The sequence below is a fragment of the Xylocopa sonorina genome, chromosome 7 (assembly GCF_050948175.1).
Source record: "Xylocopa sonorina isolate GNS202 chromosome 7, iyXylSono1_principal, whole genome shotgun sequence".
NCBI lineage: Eukaryota > Metazoa > Arthropoda > Insecta > Hymenoptera > Apidae > Xylocopa > Xylocopa sonorina.
The window spans coordinates 1,518,037-1,536,650 of record NC_135199.1 but is presented as its reverse complement, the minus strand read 5'-3'; the positions used below and the strand labels follow the sequence as shown (position 1 = coordinate 1,536,650).

The 18,614-nt window shown below is 32.2% G+C and overlaps 1 protein-coding gene across 7 annotated transcripts in view; it reads left to right on the top strand.

Moving 5' to 3' along the window:
* Positions 1-18,614, top strand: part of Tomosyn (syntaxin-binding protein tomosyn) — a 51,923-nt gene that overhangs the window by 20,397 nt on the left and 12,912 nt on the right. For 2 of the 7 annotated variants that reach the window (XM_076898675.1, XM_076898672.1), the window contains exons 6-14: positions 2,752-2,956; positions 3,370-3,445; positions 3,718-3,872; positions 4,108-4,399; positions 4,517-4,760; positions 5,024-5,274; positions 6,325-6,514; positions 11,715-12,008; positions 12,997-13,460. In XM_076898675.1, coding sequence (XP_076754790.1) covers positions 2,752-2,956; positions 3,370-3,445; positions 3,718-3,872; positions 4,108-4,399; positions 4,517-4,760; positions 5,024-5,274; positions 6,325-6,514; positions 11,715-12,008; positions 12,997-13,460 — 2,171 coding nt within the window. Of the gene's footprint in view, positions 1-2,751; positions 2,957-3,369; positions 3,446-3,717; positions 3,873-4,107; positions 4,400-4,516; positions 4,761-5,023; positions 5,275-6,324; positions 6,515-8,274; positions 8,305-11,714; positions 12,009-12,996; positions 13,461-17,314; positions 17,361-18,614 lie in introns of all 7 variants that reach the window. The other 5 variants (XM_076898674.1, XM_076898673.1, XM_076898677.1 and 2 more) reach the window with 5 other exon arrangements.

Sequence of the window (18,614 nt, the reverse complement as noted above, 5' to 3'; positions counted from 1 at the left end):
AATAAATACTTGTTGACACGCTTAAACGAGCTATTTCGTTAACCCGTTTACTTTGCTTGATTTAAGATTTTGTTGTTATTACATTGTCCCATTCTATATTTTGTATATTCCATAATTGTCGTGTGTGTACAAAATTATTTCTTTCCCCATAAATTTCGTTCAGGTCCGATTACTATTGCATCGCTGCAAGTAAGCATCATTATTGTGTAAGCAACACCATTGTGTTGCGTTTGTCACAAAACACTGTCAAGAGCTTAATAACACTTTTTTTTGCTATCATAATCACTCATCTTTTTATAAATTTTATACAAGTTCATAATAAATGTAATTTTGTTGGTGCTCGATCAGCATACGATATGTGTACGTATTAAAAGCTTGGAAACTGAAAACGTCGAATAAATAGGAAACGATCAGAATTATGTCTTTAAGAATATTATAGCTATTATAAACAAATAAAAAAACGCATAACGTGCGTTTCACTTTTGCGCTCCTTTTTTACTTAGTAGTTACAACGCGATGCGAAACAAATCTCAATCTATTATGTCTATTTAGTCTATTATGCACTTAGATTAAGGCGGTTTATATCTTCTGCTGCCAGATTTTGTCAACTAGTTCCTTGGTATAGAGCCACTCTATACAAGTTATTCTTTACAGCCTTCGTGTTGGGTCGAGTATTTGTGTAATGTCGTAACCGTAAAACCTAACAATTCTTGGAGTTTTATACGCAAAGTGTAATGTGTGAGGTTCTAATAGTGATTCACTCGGCTGCATTTTTTTTTCATATCTAGCGACGAGTAAAATTGATGTCATCTAATATAATTTATATAATTATTTTAAGCATCAGCCTTTTTATGACTTGTAATCATTACATAAGAGATTTCTGTAACTGAAGAAATTTTCATAAAAATTAGCGATCATTTGTAATTGTAAGAAGAGAACCTCCTTAATGTACACGTACTAGATGTTTGTTAAACGTATGCTAATGTTCAGATGACAATAAATAGGTGTCAACCCATTCGTGAAACATTTATGTAGTTTGCGATTTCTGCATATCGTTTATACTCTGTGTTCGTATATTGGGAAATGTATACTATCCATATTATACCAATACGTAATAACGTTTCATTAAAGCTGCTGTTATCAATATTTTTGTCTCTTTAAATGACTTTGGTAACAAATTTTCAACACATCCTATTATGTAAAACAGATTTCCCTTATCGTTACTATAATTTTGTATTGAGCTTTTCAACTTAAGAGACATTAAAGGAGGGACATTAAATATTAAAGATTCACACAGGTATACGTATTTACACCTACATTTTTATTCAAAGACATTATATATGTTTATATACACATTTATTTATTTATTTATTTATTGTGCAACTATATATACCTTAGCCGAAGCTGAAAGAAATTAATTGGAGAATATTAAGGAGAGTTTATACATTGCAAGTGCTAAGCAAGTTAAAGGGACTTTTAAAGACTTTCCGCGTATCGATCAATTGAACCAAATAAAATAGAGGAACAATTGATATTCCATGTTAATAAATGGAAAGTTTATTGTTAGATGAAGTGTATGAATTTTAACAACAGCATCATGTGTGTCATATTTTGCATAAACGTTTTTGATGTAGATATTTGATAATCGTTGCAAGTGATTCTGAATTTATGAATTTCAGATATCATTTTTGGGCAGCAGAACAATATCTGTTGAAGATAGCGGGAACAAAATCCAAAAATAAATTGTCGATCACCCAAGTAATTAAGAACTGTCCCAATCATGAATTTTTGAAATCGATTTGTTTCGAGTAAAAGATCGACTCCAAAACAACACATGAAATAGAGATATGAAAACATTTTTCTGAGATATAAAAATTATTATTACTTTTTTTCTTTCTCTTATTTATTTATTCATGTAAAGTCATCCACCTTTTGCTATTCAATATCAGTGACACTCTATATATTCACACACACACACACACACATACATCAAAATCGCGCATGCAATTATGTATGTTTACATTAAAGTTATTAAACGTATTTAGTGTTCAATACTGGAAAAAGTAGCAATATTGGCATATCTATTAAGTATTGGTTCCTCTATAAAATGGCTGTTTTTATAAAATTCGCAGATAGTTATAATCCTTTTATTTAGTTATTCAACAGTGTATTGTCATTAATTAGACTCTACGCAAAATCCATAAAGAAAATTCGAACATTTACAAACATTAATGTATGGAAAGCCTCACTTATATGACAGCGTACGTGGAGACGGCTAGTTTAAAACGAGTTGAAAATTAAAAAAGAATCATGCGAAATTACTTTTGTAAATTTTAAAAATTTTCCACGTAAATGTATATTTGTTGCATATTTTTATTTATTTAGTTCCATTTTGTAAATCATTACATGGCCTTGAACCGGACGGACATCCATGGACAACGCATGTTACGATTTCTAATTACATGCAATCTTAACACACAATTCAAAAACATCGTCGCTTGAAACATCTGGAATAAAATAAACGTCAAATTGTCTGACCCATTTTGCATTACATTCTTATATTTGTTCTTGTTGTGTGTAACGTAATTTGTATTTTAAAACTACATCAGTGTATTATGAAGTTATGTTTTATCACGGAAATTCATATATGTAACATTTATCTCTTAGAATAGTTATTTATAATGTACAATACATCGTTGTTTGTTTATACATCGTGCGTTTGTTTACCATACTTTTAAAATTTACTTGCAGATGCTGATAGGATACGAATCGGGTCAAATGGTTTTTTGGGATTTAAAGACAAAAAATGCGGAGTACAGATGCCAAAGTGACGTACATTTGAGATCCATATCGTGGCATCACGAAGGTAAACAATTTATGTGCAGTCATACGGATGGCTCTCTGTCGACATGGTCGGTCCGTCAAATAAAACCGACGAATATAACGTATCCACACGGTGAGTATTTATTTTTCATTGCATATGCAAAATAACGTTATATAGATGTTTAATGACAATACAATAGTTAATTAAAAAGTGTAGCTGCTGTTACTATCTTATCATTGAAAGTAAAATAAACTAATCAGTTTAAATATGAAAGTTTACATGAAGTTAGTAGTTTTTAATTCTTTTTTTCGCAACAAAAATTTAACATCCGTTTTATTATAATTAAGTTTTAGCAGTAAGCAGCACTTCATAATTATCTATTTACCCGCTTCATTATTCATTTAAATTGTATGTTAATAACCACCACCATCGTGTTCAAAATAAATTTAAGTAGTTGTTTTTGCTAGAATCTCCTTTCCTTATTGTGAATGTAAAACCGCAAGGAATAATTTTAATCATTCCATTTGAACTTATATTCCTTACAGCGAAAACAACAAAAGAAGGCGAACCAGAGCCCTGTAAACCAATACAGAAAGTTGAGTGGAAACTTTCAAGATCAGGGTAAGATGTAATATAATTGTTCGATAATTCGTATCTCCTACTTTATTTTAAAAGTGTCATGTTAACAATTTCAAGCTTGCTTATTTAAATTTAAACAATTCTACAAGTTTTCTACGAAATTTAACAAATTATTTTATTATTTCTGCAAGAAGGTTCATAAATTACGCGATGTTGATTTTCTCCAATTTAGATTTTATACGATATTAGAACATTAATTCAGATTAAGCAAGCGACATATGAATAATAACATCATATTGTTTTGATTAATTTAGGGAAGCATACGTAGTATTCTCTGGTGGTTTAGCATGTGACACAACTGGACGAACTCCAAGCATAACAGTGATACATGGGAAAACCACCACTGTACTAGAAATGGAACACAATGTGATCGACTTTATAACGTTATGCGAAAATCCATGGACCAGTGGTACATAAGCAGAATTATAAATTTTTTTCTAATCTAACGATACAAAATGTCTAAAATACGTTTCTCAACAAAAATATCTCTTTTTTCCTTTCTTTTTTTCTTGCTCCTTCTCTTTTATTGCAGTATTAATAATATACAGACTTTGTTGTATCGTCTATATACATTTATGTAGTTCCTATTCGCTAATGCAATTGAAGGAATTACAACAGTTAATCTTATTTTTTTGTTCCCGCAGATTATCAGGATCCATATGCTGTTGTGGTTCTGCTACAAAACGATTTGGTTGTGATAGATTTATTAACTCCTGGGTTTCCGTGTTTCGAAAATCCGTATCCAATGGATATACACGAGTCACCAGTGACGTGTTGTGCGTATTTTGCAGACTGCCCCTCAGATTTAGTGCCAGCTTTTTATTCAGTTGGTTCGAAGTCTCAGAAAAAGACAGGCTTCAGTGAAAAGGATTGGCCAATATCCGGTGGAGAATGGAGCTCAAGCTCTTGCAGTTACAGTGAAATTATTTTGACTGGGTGAGTATCATTCGCATCGAGAAATCGAATATAAAATGTTCCTATTCAATATTCTGCGTTATCTCTTCAGAATAATAATTTTTGCTACCGCCTAGATGTTTTTATACATATTTCTAGACATGCCGATGGCAGTATAAAATTTTGGGATGCATCGGCGGGCACGTTACAAGTTCTTTATAAATTGAAAACAGCGAAACTCTTCGAGAAAGGTAGAACGCGTAGTATAGACTCGGAAGAAGATCCGTTAGCGGTACAACTCATTTTCCTTTGCCCGGAAAGTCGGAAATTAGCGATCGCGGGAAGTGGAAGACACGTTATTTTATTTAAATTCAAAAAAGTTGAGAGTATGTCGGAGGTGGTGGTAAGTAACTTATTTTTGCATATATACTTAACTAAACGATTTTAGTAATAAACCGATCGTCAAAGTTTACGGCAATATTAAAATCTATACCTGTCTCTCTTTTTATATTTGTAGCAAATATCAAAGTTGTTATTCGATTCAAATACCTTTTTCATTATCTAGTAGACTTTGTCGGGTAAATGTTAAAATAATTAAAATTGTAACTGTGAAGAATAATTTACTCTCAGATTAGCAATATTTGAATTCAATGGTGTTTACTATAGGCCTTGGAGGTATCACTGTCAGCTGACCCGGGGAAGGAAATCGAAGGTTCGTCCGATGATTCTCCAGCTGGTAATACCTCGGGAACTAGCGAACCAAAAGTTAACGAATCGAACCAATCGCTTAAAATTAAGACTGGTTTGCAGAAGAGGGCCGCAGGATTTCAAGCAACCTTGGTCTGTTTGACAGTTGCCGCCATTGGAGAACAAGTTGAAAACATAACGGCACTCAGCTTGAACTCTTCCTATGGTTTGTAAGTATTTAAAAACACTTCGAACCTCTACAACAGCTCTCAGGGAGATATTCCTTCTTTTACTTTTTTTAGATTTTAATATTCTTCGTTAATATGTCTTTGAAGGACATCCTCGTTTATTACACGTTCGTGACGAAAAAGCCATTTTTGAGATTAAGACGTTTAAGTAATTTCATAAATTCTCGCGACCTTCGACATAATGGTGAATATTTAGGATATTTCATATCAACGTTCTCAATAGTCATCGCATGTTGTAAACGATGTATTTCTTAAGGATCGGTCCAATATGTGCACGTAGCGAGATTTGGAGCCGTGCACATAATGGGACCGGACCGAAATCCTGACCTTTGGAAAATTCCAAAAACGTCACCGTGGGACTTGGAAGGTTCCACATCCGTGCAGGTATCTTCCCACACTCTTGAGATAAACGTGTGCCTCAGGACCCGCGCCTGTGGACGATACTCGAAGAAGCACAATGATTGATAATTTCCATCGTTTCGGCAAATGCTAACAGTGTCTACACCCTGCACGGTGAAAGGAACAGCGGACGAGTTCCTAAAAAACTAACGAACGAAATAGTCAAAAGACTACCAACAATCGAGGTAGTCTTGCGAAAAGTAACGAATGAATGTTACCATTAATCGCTGGCTTGAACACTTTCATACAATCGGGAAGTGCCAAGCAATTAGAACAAGCTGTCCAATATTAAGTTGGCGGATAGCGTCGTGAGCATCCGCGTTAAATCTGGGATTTACGACCCCAGAGAGTGAGACGATAAAGCAATATTTTTGAACTGGTAATGTTAGCTTTTGAACTTGTGATAGTTAATCAACATCTCAGCAAATTGAAAAAGTATATATTTTAACGATTTCAACATATTTTTAAACATAATTAAATTTTATTATATCCTATTTGTTCCCGTAGATTTCATGATATATGTATTATTTTAGTTTGTGTAAAGTGTTTCAGTATGAAATTAATAGAAAGTCGTAAAATTTTCTCGACTGGAATTACGAGAACTCTTCTAAGAAATTGAAACTGAAATTTCAGAATGGCTTATGGGAACGAGTCTGGTATAGTGATAATAGACATTGTGCAGAAGATTTCCTTGATCGTTTTGAGTACCGCGGACATCGGTGGCAACACGGACCCGTGTCAACGTGTGTTACGCAGTCCGAAACGACAGGATGAATTGAAACGGGAAAACGAAGACAAAGCGAGGAGTCCGAGTACAGATCAGGTAAAATGTATTTCTTTCTTGGTTTAAAGCTGTTTTAAATATTTCAATTGTTACCTTTCTCATGCTCCTGAACCTTGTCCGATCGAAACATCTTGAAAATTTTATATTTAAATATACATGCATTTCGCTTTTCTTAGACATTGGAATTAACGATCTTCATTACTGCATGATTGTAAAAGAGACTACATTATTTGAATGTTCATGATTTGTTACTAAATTTGTAATTACAAATTTTGTTCTTTTTGTAAATACTAAATAAAAACTTCAGTTCTCAATGATTTCGAGACACATCAGCTTCGATTAAAAATAGATTTCGTTCAATAGTCGTAGATAAATACGATGCAGAATTTTTTTATTCATAATGAGAGTTTTATATATGACGTTTTAAAAAAGAAAAAATGCTGAAAAAGTTTACATCGACAGCATAACATATCCTTTCGCTTTTCTCTGAATTGGCTGTTTGAAAACGAATCCATACATAGATACATACATACATATATACATACAATCAGAAACTATTTTACTTATCGGACAAGAGAGACTAACGTATTTTGATATTTAAAAGAAACTATCCCGTTGACTTACACCTTAAAATAAATTGTCTTATATATTTTATAAGAAATAGGAAACTAAATAGTTCCAAATGGAAATAATAACTAAAAATGTACCAAACGCCCAAGAGTAAACCGAATAAAAATAACGTAGACGACATCGAAATAAGTATTCTATATATCAATGTCTAAAACATATTAAATATATTATTTATACATAGCTGACCAATCGTATATCAAACATTTAAGCAATTTAAAGCTAAGTTTTATCATTCACTTTATTTTCTTCGATTCACAATAGTCATGCGTTATTTTAATTCATAAGGTGCCTTTGATTAACCCATTGTTTAGATGAAAATTCTAATAGTTAAGTAAGTATATGATTATCATGTTATTTTCGTAAAGTCCAAGCAGAAAATTTATTAAGAAATTTCAAATGAAATTTAAGACGTGTTAAATATCGTTTAAAGACGTTTCCCTATTGAATATTGTTGTTTCGTACGCACGTACATATTTCAATGAAATTTTCAGTGGCCAGAAAATTAAAAAATAATTTCCCCCTGCTCCATTCTTGCATGGACACTGAATGGTTTACGAAGTACTATTGATCATGACAATTTAAGTACGAAAGAATACATTAATAAAGAAAACGTTTAAACTTTAGGCGTTTTCAAGTAAAGATTAAAATTCTAAATTTCTTATCTTGTAAGTCATGCAAAGTGGTTATGCAAACATTTTATAATCATGTTTTACTTATCTAAAAATTATCATGCAGTTTGTTTAGAAACTTTGTAAGTTTCAAATAATTTAAAGAAGTTCGAATCATAATATATGCAATGCAATGTCGTTGTTCCCCAAAAAGAAAAAAAATCATGTCACGATCGCGGCTTTCTCTTTCTCTCTCTCTCTTTCTCTCTCTCTTTCTCCCCCCCCCCCCCCCTCCCCTCTCCCTAATCTCTCTCGGTATAATATCTTAAAAAATATATAAATGTATTTTCTACTTGGAATGTTAGAAATAAAAAATTTCGTAGACAAAATTGTACATGTGTACACGAGTTATGCAATTTTAAGTAAAAAACGAGAATGTTATCGGCAACTGATGGTCAAACTTGTCATTTTCCATAAGCCGAGAATTGAAGTTTAGTTATAATAGATTTACGCAAGTTATATTTATCAAGAATAATATCATATCATGCATTTAATGTTTAGCTAACTATGTGTCTACCTACGTTGAAACAAGTAAGAGCAATACTACTTTTTTCCGTTAAAGAAACAGCTAGTCCTTTTCTTTTCGTTTGATGATATGTGGCATTATTTTATTATTCGAACAATAAATGAACTCGACAGATGTAGGTAGTATATGATAGATAATGTTTCAGTTTAGATTATTAGCTTTCAGTCGTATTTAGAAGTTCGATCGATGTATTCAAATACGTAGGAGCAAAAAAGAAGAAAAAAAATAAAAAATGAGAAAACAAACAAATGATACGATCAAAAATGAATTCAGACTATCTACTAGACAATAACTATCACTACGATTGTATACGGCTTAATGACCTAGTAAGAATTACGCGTCGTTGATTTTCGCATAAACGTTTGATGGAGTCTGTGCATGTACATAGAAATCAAGTTATAATTACAATGATACGAGATATGCAAAATAGTTAAATGAAACATGCGTTTATATATTACATCACCTTGTTTTTCTCACGAATTAAAAGGAAAAAACAAAAAAGACAAAATATGCATGGAGGAATTGATGACAATCTATATACATATTTTCTTAACACGAATGTCGAACAAATGAGGATCTTTCCTTTGTAATGTACAATTAAATCGAACAAAATCAGCCTTTGACTCGTTTTTTTCGAATCGAACCTTATGCAATTTGAATATCAAGCATTTCCCTTGTGTCCGCACGTTTGCAAATACTATTAGTGCACAGTTAACAATTTTTATGTTATAGCGTGCTTGCTCACGTATGTGTTTCCTTTTTACATTGCGAGATTTATTGACAAGAAGCGATTGCTGATAAGGAGGTAAACTACATTTTAATTTGAAGTGAATTGCGTGCAAACACCCTTTAAATGTTATTCATATTATGCAAATTGTGCCATGTGTTCTATTCAAATTTTCCTTGCGCTAATTCTGTACCTGTTAAATAGAGTGACAAACATTTCTCTCGAATATAGAGAAATCACGTTTCAACGTTAATAGTATGTTAATATTTAAAATACAAAAATTTAAATGTGTTCTGAGTTCTTGCCAGTTTCGAATCTCCTTTATTACTATTCTAAGATTGGAATATAAAGTAATCTGTCGATATGATGCAACTTGCTAGTTTCATAGCTGTACTTGTAGCAGCATCTTAATGGTAACTGATTGTACAATTTGTATATTCTTATTTCTTAAATACTATAAAATTAGTATAAAAATTTAAGTTGTTTGATAAAGAATTTCTCGTAACCAATGTAGTTATTCGTCGCGCGAATGTACTTTGTATTTTCAATTCATTGCAGGTTTTAAAAATAGAAGTAAAGCAATTTACATGCTCAGTCACTATATTGCCTTTTAATTAGACAAACAGTGCGAAAGTAATCGCCAAGAAAGTATTCTGTCCTGGTTTTATTATGTTTAATATTTCGAACAAACAGGTGGATATTTAAAAACAATATAATAACCAGTAAGTTATTTGTATTAGTAATATTTGATTTTATAATTAAAAGTTATGAGGAAAGAAAGTTATACTTATTTGTAACGAGGAGTTGTGAAATGTTTCAGCTACGCACGTATTTCGTCTCAGTAAACGATGATGTTAATCGAGTAATCATGGTTGTAGCAGGTGATTTTCATATAAACGTATACATAATGAATAAAGTAAATAACTTAGGCATTCTATAGAATTGTTAGAAAAAATGAATGCTACAGCCATCGTTTATCTTAAATATGCTAGATATATATTTTATTATGAGAAGGAACGTAGTATAGTTGTGGTGTAGTAACTTGAAAAATTTAACTATTTTTGCTATTCCACTAAACTAATATTCAGTAAAAACTTTTAAAGGGGGAGAATTCGAATTATAGATAAATTTAAATAAATTAGTAATAAGTAGTGTGTAGAAAACATACACACGTTTCTTGGACTTGGAAATTAAAAGATAAATATTTAAAAATTTCTCTACTTTATTTAATGGAAAATACGTCTTTGTTTGTCACCATCTTTTATAAAAATATAACGTACTTGAACTAACGTAATTGAAATATAACGTACTGTCACAGCTTTAGTAATACATCCTATCTTTTGAAATCTCGCATGTTCAAAATTTGGTAAATTTTGCTGATGCAAGCAAATTTATTAAACTCGTGTATTTTTGGTATAATATAATATAAATTTTACGTAACTGTGTAGCTAACATATTTGTTGTTATTATATTTGGACTTATATTTGGACATGATACATATGTACATGAAAAATTAAAGAAGGAAGATTAAATTTTATTAATATTAATTTCTATTCTTTAATCATCTAATAAATATATATTTTTGGTAAGCATATTTTAAATATTGTGCATTAGTATCAGAAAATCTGTAGACACCCTCTATAGTATAAGCTATATGATAATGTTTCTTCGGAAGTCGAGTTAAATTTATAAATTTATAAATTCTCCAAAGATTGAACTTTCTATCTTTTGATATTAATCTCCATCATTTTAAACGTAATAATTTTAATAATTTTAATAATTTTAACGCAATAATTTTGTTAAAAGTGTTGAATGCGATAAAAGACGAGTAAGGCGGTCACCACGAAAAGTCCCATGCAATGCCACGACCGGTTCAGGTGACGCCATTATACATACATAATCACAGACTGTGCAATCAACGTATTTCATATTATGCCTTTTTAGGGACAACAAAAAGAATTTTAATCCATTTAAATATCATGTAAACAGCACCTCGGCACCTTCATTATATTAATAATAAAATTTTTTCAATCATACTTATTGATAAAACAAAGATATACTGCGCGAATACTTGAATTTCTGAGGAAGCATCGAATGAATGTTGCATACGGTATACATATATACACATTTACATTCGCAACGAGTATAAAAAGCACTACATAGGTGCTGATTAAGATATTGTTTCTATGAGCATCTTAGGTATTCACTATATTAATGATATTGAAATGTGTTTGTCGGACGAGTACTTCTGAAACGTATGTATGTCTTCCCTCTTTTGCACTCTTCATTTCGAACATCTCGATAATTACGTTCATTTGGGAAGTGACAAGTGACCATGTGTTTGCGATATTTCTTCGTTTGATGGTTAAAATTTTCGCACCAATTTACGTAGAAAACGTAAATCTACGGCGAAACATATATTTAGCGATAGTATATTACATTTAATGTAGTATACGATGCAATTATTATATGTCTTATTGTAAGGATATGTTATTTCATATCTTGTGAATTCCATAGGGTGTATTTGCTGTTACTAACTTAGGTATACAATAACGCTATGTACTAAGCATAGAGTACATAAACTACATATAAAATGATCTGCTTTTAGAATTAGAATTAAAGAAATCTTAACATTCATTTAATACGCATTAATTCATTGTGCAAAATCCAACATGTTAAATTCGTCAGACTCATGGGGACTCTACCGTGAAATCTGAAGGCTTATTAGCGATGGTAGCCGACAATGCTCAACAATCGCAACAATGTCCACTACGGGGTGAAAATCAAACCGGAAGCTGTAACGGGAAGGGAAACGCGGAGGAATCTGTGAATGAGATCAATAAACCAGGATACGCGGTGAACGAAGAGGAATGTACCAAGAATCACGGCTGGAAAGGATTCAGTTTGAAAAGGCAACTCAGCAAGGTTGATCTGAAAATAAAAAGTACTTTCACGCCGACATTGGTCACGTCTCAAAACGGGGTACTTGTATGCTTTTGTTATAAATTTGAATCTATTCTTGTTTTCCTATCCTTAGAGGCTATGCGACGTCGAAGCTAAAACGGTAAACTCTACTATTTCAAATTATTCTCTTTATTTGTGTAAAAATTTCGAGTTTCCTGCTTCTTTCTCTTTTTATTTTTGTCAGAAAGTTTCGAATTTCCCATTTTTATTTGCATAGTTGCATTTGAATACTTTGTTACCACATATTTTTTGAAAGATTTACTCTATTTGATTTACTTGATTTGCAAATAATTGACAATAAAAATTCATAAAATTTTATAAATACTATTGCCTAGAAAATGAATTATATCCAATGATATAAGTGTTTCAATTAATTGCTATCCTTTCTTTTGACTTCTATCTTCTGTAAAACATGTATAGTAGAAATTTGATTATATTTCATTTTATCAGCACGAACAAAACAAAAAGTTTTCAAGTGTACACTGATGTGTTTCGCATTCTTTCAAGTGGCTTTTTTTCGTTTACTTTGGTGCTTTCTACTCATTTCTTGCCGTTCTCCATCTGCTTTTATTATTGTTTTCTCTTCGCGTCTATTTTTCAGATAGAAATACATCGAGAGTTTACATTTTTTACTTATTCCATAAAAGAGTGTCTTTCGTTGCGAAATTGATTTAAAAACAGTAAAAACAGTTTTCAATTCCTTCGTATAGTATCCTTCGTGTACGTTTCCAAATTTTCTCTTATTCTAGATCATATGAATTTAAAGTGACATTCGAGTTCAATTTGCTAATTTATTTTTTAACAAGGTGTACAGTTTTGTTCTCCGATTTAGCGATTTTTGCTTAAAATCGTCATTGTGTTTAGTGAAACCCCCGAAAACGAGCATTTTATATGCTATCACTTTATAGAAATATTATACTTATAACTTAATAAATAATAAGAATGATCTCAAGCATGATCAAGTCTGCAGGACTAAGAATATATACAAGTACCCCATTGTTAACAGGTAGGCACTGATCAGAAATCTTCCGTTTTTTACTATAACGTCAACGAAACCGCGAGTTCATTATCCCCGGTCGAAAGTACCGTGTCCGAACCTCCGTTATCATTGGAAAATACAATGCCAGGACGTGAAAGTCCACTGGGCGACGATAGAAAGAGAAGCAATCAAGAATTGAAGAGTCCAACGATCGAAGGAGATAGATCTATTACACGATGGCCAGCAATCGAAAATGTGATCGGGAAATTGGACGCAGTGCGGCCCGTTAATCTAACGTTAACCGAGAACGAGCTTAAGCCACCGAGATTGAGGAAAATCGTGAAGATGAAACAATTGAAACGGGAGGGTCGTTTATTGTCTGCGCCGAATTTAAAGTTGACTAAAAACGACGCGGCGATTTGTGACCTAAGGTGTGAGGAAACGAACACGGCCCCCGAATCATTCACCTGCAATTTAATAAGAAGATTCAGTAAGTGTTTAAAATTAGAGTAGAGGAGAATTTGTGTTTTGTCCGTGTGCATTTAGAGATGTGATTCGTGTTAGAGATTTTAAACGTAACGATGAGAATGCGAGCGTATATATATACTCCTTCGAGTCTGAGGGTGTCTGTCTGAGTGGGTGTTAGTTTACTAATAACGTTTTCTTTCAATCGCGACGTCATAGCGTTCACTGATTAAAACCTTGGGTGAAAGAAAAAAAGATAAAAAAAGAAGGAATCAAAGGGAACTGACTGAAAGCGTGTACTTGAATTCTTGGCATTGACTGAAAGCGTGTACTTGAATTGTCCAAAGATTAGACTAATTACATAGAAAACAGCTCTGCTATGTATCGACTGTGCTTCTATCTTTTTCTTTGGTTTTAAAAGGAGGCCTAGGATGCTCGTAGATTCATGTATAAAAAATAACTTCTAGTGGTAAAATCGAAAAAAAAAAAATATATATATATATATATATATATATATATATATATATATATATATATATATATATATATCTCTTTTTTTTCTTTACAATCACAAAAAATTAAGCTTTCGCTAGGACATATCGTTCAACTCAAAGGTTTATGTGAAACAAGTCTATCTTGCTCATTAGGATACATAACCTATGTAACAATTCGTCATGTCCGCTTATCTACTAACATATAAACTTTTTCGTTTTCTTATTCATATGCAGATTCACTGTCTCTCGTGAAATTTGTCGCATACGTCTTGCATAATCGCGTGTGTAATCGTTCCACGTTCGATTCACAACCTACTGTGTACGATGCACAGCTTCTAACTCAATGGAACAAAATCTGAACGTGACAAACGAAAGTTGTATACGCGTTCAAAGAAATTCAAACGAAATTCATTCGTACCAACCAATTATCGACGATCATTAACTCACATAAATCTAAGAATAGACACAATGTAAGAGAGCTTGCAAGAATTAAAGCTAATTGCGGTATTAGACCCTAGCTTCGTTCTGTACTAGACTAATTTTTTGTATGCACTTAATGCATGCGTGACCGATAAAAACTTAACCATATAGGATTCATCGTTACCTATAGTTTCTATTTGTTAACGCTGCACATGGAGAAAGTAGAACCCTTTCCTTTTCTCGCGGAGCATGTACCATCTATTTTTCGATTTGACATTTCAATCATACAGATACCAATTTGGTTAAACGAATTTTCTTTTCGTTCATTTCAAGTTTTGATTCTGTTCATTATTTACCATTATTCGATTTGTTCCTTTTCAATTTCCGCTATACTCAATTATTAGTTCACTAAACGTCTATATACAATATTTTTCATTTCAAATATAACACTAACAACATGTAAGATGCTTTAATGATTTCAGTTTGGTTTCGATCAAATTTTCTTCATTAAATGATTTTAAGCAAAACAATAGATAAGAAGATATTGACGAATAACTCGTACAGTCGAGTAAGTAGTATCAATGAAATTGCTTAATAAATGAAGAAAAAGGAAGAACAGATATTTAAAAAGTATTAGACATTGATAGATGAAGATATTTCCATGCTGTTAAAATGTTTCGAATATACATTTCCAATAGGATCTACGAAATAATGCATTGCATATTTGTGACGTGCAACTTCTTTTAGCATATCCTTCATCTTGTTGCCTGCGTCATATTACATTGTTATTCTAATTCCATTCAGCATAATAATATAAATGTTACATAAAAAGGGATAGAAGAAATGGCATTGAAAAGATGTTTAAAAACGATCTGAGGCATTGCGACGTAAGCATAAAAAGTTATGTGGAATAAATTTATGAGTTTTTCTGATTGGTTGGAAAGTGTAGAGTCTAATATAAGAGTCAGTCAATCAGTTTCATTAGTATCTTTATACATTTTGCAATCTCTATCTAGATTATAAGGAATATTTATAGGAGATGAACAATTCTCAATGTTTTAGAAAAGTGCAGACTTGTTGTTTTCACATAACCAATTTAAATAGACCTTACAGGTTGTACTCAGAGGGTGCCTACGTTTTCTATTTGAAAAGAAGTTTTAGGTTTAGTAGAAAAAAATAAGCAAATTAGTACTTATGAAAAAAATGTAAAGTTTCTGAAATCTGTGGCTATTATATTCGAAGGATAATTGCACTATAAGCAGTATAAAGTTCAAATACTTTACGTGCACGTATATGTAGTTTTATGCTCATTTCAAGACTAATCTTGATACATTGTATATACATATAACACACGACATGTATAAGAGTCAACTACAGATTAATGGAAAACTATCCTTCGAATATATATACAGGGTTGGGCAGTAACTATTAGCATCTCAATTATCTTCGAAACTATAAGTTTCATAGAAATTTTTGCTGATGCAAAATTGCACAATACAAAGGGACTCATCCGTTGGCGGAAATAGTTTTTTGTAAGTGGAGGTATGTCGGGCATGTGAAGGTCACCTTCATTTTTTTAAATGGATCGGTATGTTTTTTCTTCCGTAATACGATAGACCATCTTAAAATGAGTTTAATGACCTGTAACATAAAGCTATTGAAGGTCATAGAAAGTAAAGAAAGGCGATAATACTTACGGTTTGGTAGTAAATGAAACATACGTATTGTAAACAGTAGAGAAATACGTAATGTTTAGCGTTTACTTCACTGTAAATAAACACTGCGGCATTTTAATAGTTTGCAGGATAAGTTAAACATGATAAGATTAATATCGATAAATCGGTCAGTCTGTTCCGACCGACGCCGAGCAGCAATAAACATAGGGTTTTTGAAAACTGAATTTATGACGCGTTCATGACATCAGTGCCAATTTTACATTGGGTCTTTTGCTGGTAGCATTACCTTTACTTATACGACAATGCATATTATTCATTCATTGCACGAAGGGAAATGGATAAAAAATTTCGAAATTATTGGATTGGATGCGGCAGTCCAATATCGTAGCCAGCTCGTTCATCAGACATAACACCTCTAGATTTCTTTCTGTGGGGAACACTGAAAGAGAAACTGTACAAAAAAGTACCAACTATACCTTATGACATGCAACAGCGAATTATTACAGCCTGTGCGTCAATAAGTTTTGACAGAGATGGTCATACCAAACCGTAAGTATTATCGCCTTTTTCTACTTTCTATGACCTTCAGTGGCTTCATGTTACAGGTCGTTGAACTGGTTTTAAGATGGTCTATCGTATTACGGAAGAAAAAACATATCGATCCATTTAAAAAAATGAAGGTGACTTTCAAATGTCCGACATACCTCCGCTTACAAAAAAATTTTTCCGCCGACGGATGGGTCCCTTTGTACTGTGCAATGTTGTATCAAAATAATTTCTATGAAACTTATATTTTCGAAGTTATTTGAGATGCTAATAGTTACTGCCCTACCCTGTATATATGGTAAAGTGGAACAAACATGTACTATAAAGCAGTATATCCTATTATATTTGCGACATTTCATCAATGCACATGCAGCTTGTATCCCGTATGCCTTGTTCGTTATTAGAAGATATTTGTTTTTTTAGCAGCATACCTATAAACACCTGTATTAGGTATATACTTTTGAGTACTTGGAATGAATAGTTGAAACTACATACTCGCATTTGTTACCCCTTCATTTTTCTCTTCTCTGCGGATTCGTTGCCAAACTTTATATAGATTAATTTCTTCACATAATGTCAATCCTACCAAGTTTTGTACGATGCCAGATTTTCCCCACGAATGCGCCACAACAAGATATTATGAATTGACATTGTTCCTTCGGTTTCAATACCCCAAAAAGTACTTTTGAGCGCAAACAATTTATTAATCAAATGCGAAGAGATTCTACTTTAACGCTTTTTCAGGTTCAAATCAGTTTTGCGGTCTTCCCCGACAGCAAGGTTGATTCAGGTAAAAAAAGGTTTTTCACATTTTGACAGTTGTCTGATCACCGAGAGAAAAGTATGCTTGTTGCGAGATTTAATACGGATTATACTTTATAGGTGACATTTAGTACACACTTGATTCTGTTCTTTTTTCTGTTCATTTAGTCACAACAGAATCAGAATACAGTTAATATTGTAGTGATAGTCTAACATTTACGATAGTTTCATTTCCATATATACATGTGTGCGTGCGCGCGCGCGTGTGTATATGCGCGCGCCTACACACACATATATGAGAACACATGCGTACACCGATTAGTCTTATTCTGACACGTATTATATATAGTGTTGTATCATAGAATTCGTTGTCTTTACACCTTTCTCTCGGTACAATGTCGCTTTCAAAGCTTTTCGATATTTTTTTAATAATTTGCACGCAATAGCAATAGTAATAATAATAGTAACACGTATGGTTACGGCATCATCAATGACAACAGGACGCGAAATCATTTCTGTAATCGTTCTTTGTTTTCCTCCAATATCCCATTAATTATTTCAGAGCATAAGAGAGCACTTTTATTACTTGTGTTTCTCTAATTGTTTTTGTCGACATTGACTGACTGCTATAAAGGACTCTGCATAATATATGCTGATATTCCACATAGCAATCTTTGCACCTTTGAGCGCAAACAAACAAATATCTTCGACCACTTTTCCCACTGATTGGTTGATCTTCTTTCCAGTACTAGTGTAATTTCGTAATTAATATCGTTGGCAAATACTAATTAGGTAGAATGGTTAAAAACGGATGAACAATTTTTTATTTTCACGTTCGAACAGGATGTTCGTTGCAATTTCATTCAGTTTTTTTTAGAAGATTTTCATGAGGTTTATTTTGAATTAATGTTGTATTACAAACGAAATGTAGTCGAACACATTATTTAATCCCGTCGTAAAGGTGACATCCATCAAACGAAATTGTTACAACAATGTTATAAATTTTCAAGATGTGTTAAAAGAATTTTATAAGAATAGGTACTTGTCTCTTCTCTACTATTATGGTTCTATTAAGTGAAAGAGAAAATAGAAATTTAAGTAAAGTTAGGGTAATTATAATATCGACCAATCGATTATAGTTAAGGATTAATCATCATCAAAATTTTATTTATAGGGATGTCATTTTATTGAAATTAATAATGGTAAGAAACATCAAAACCATTATTTTATAGTATGTATCTGGTGTTTTCTTAAATAATTTTCATAAATTTATCAAATTAAT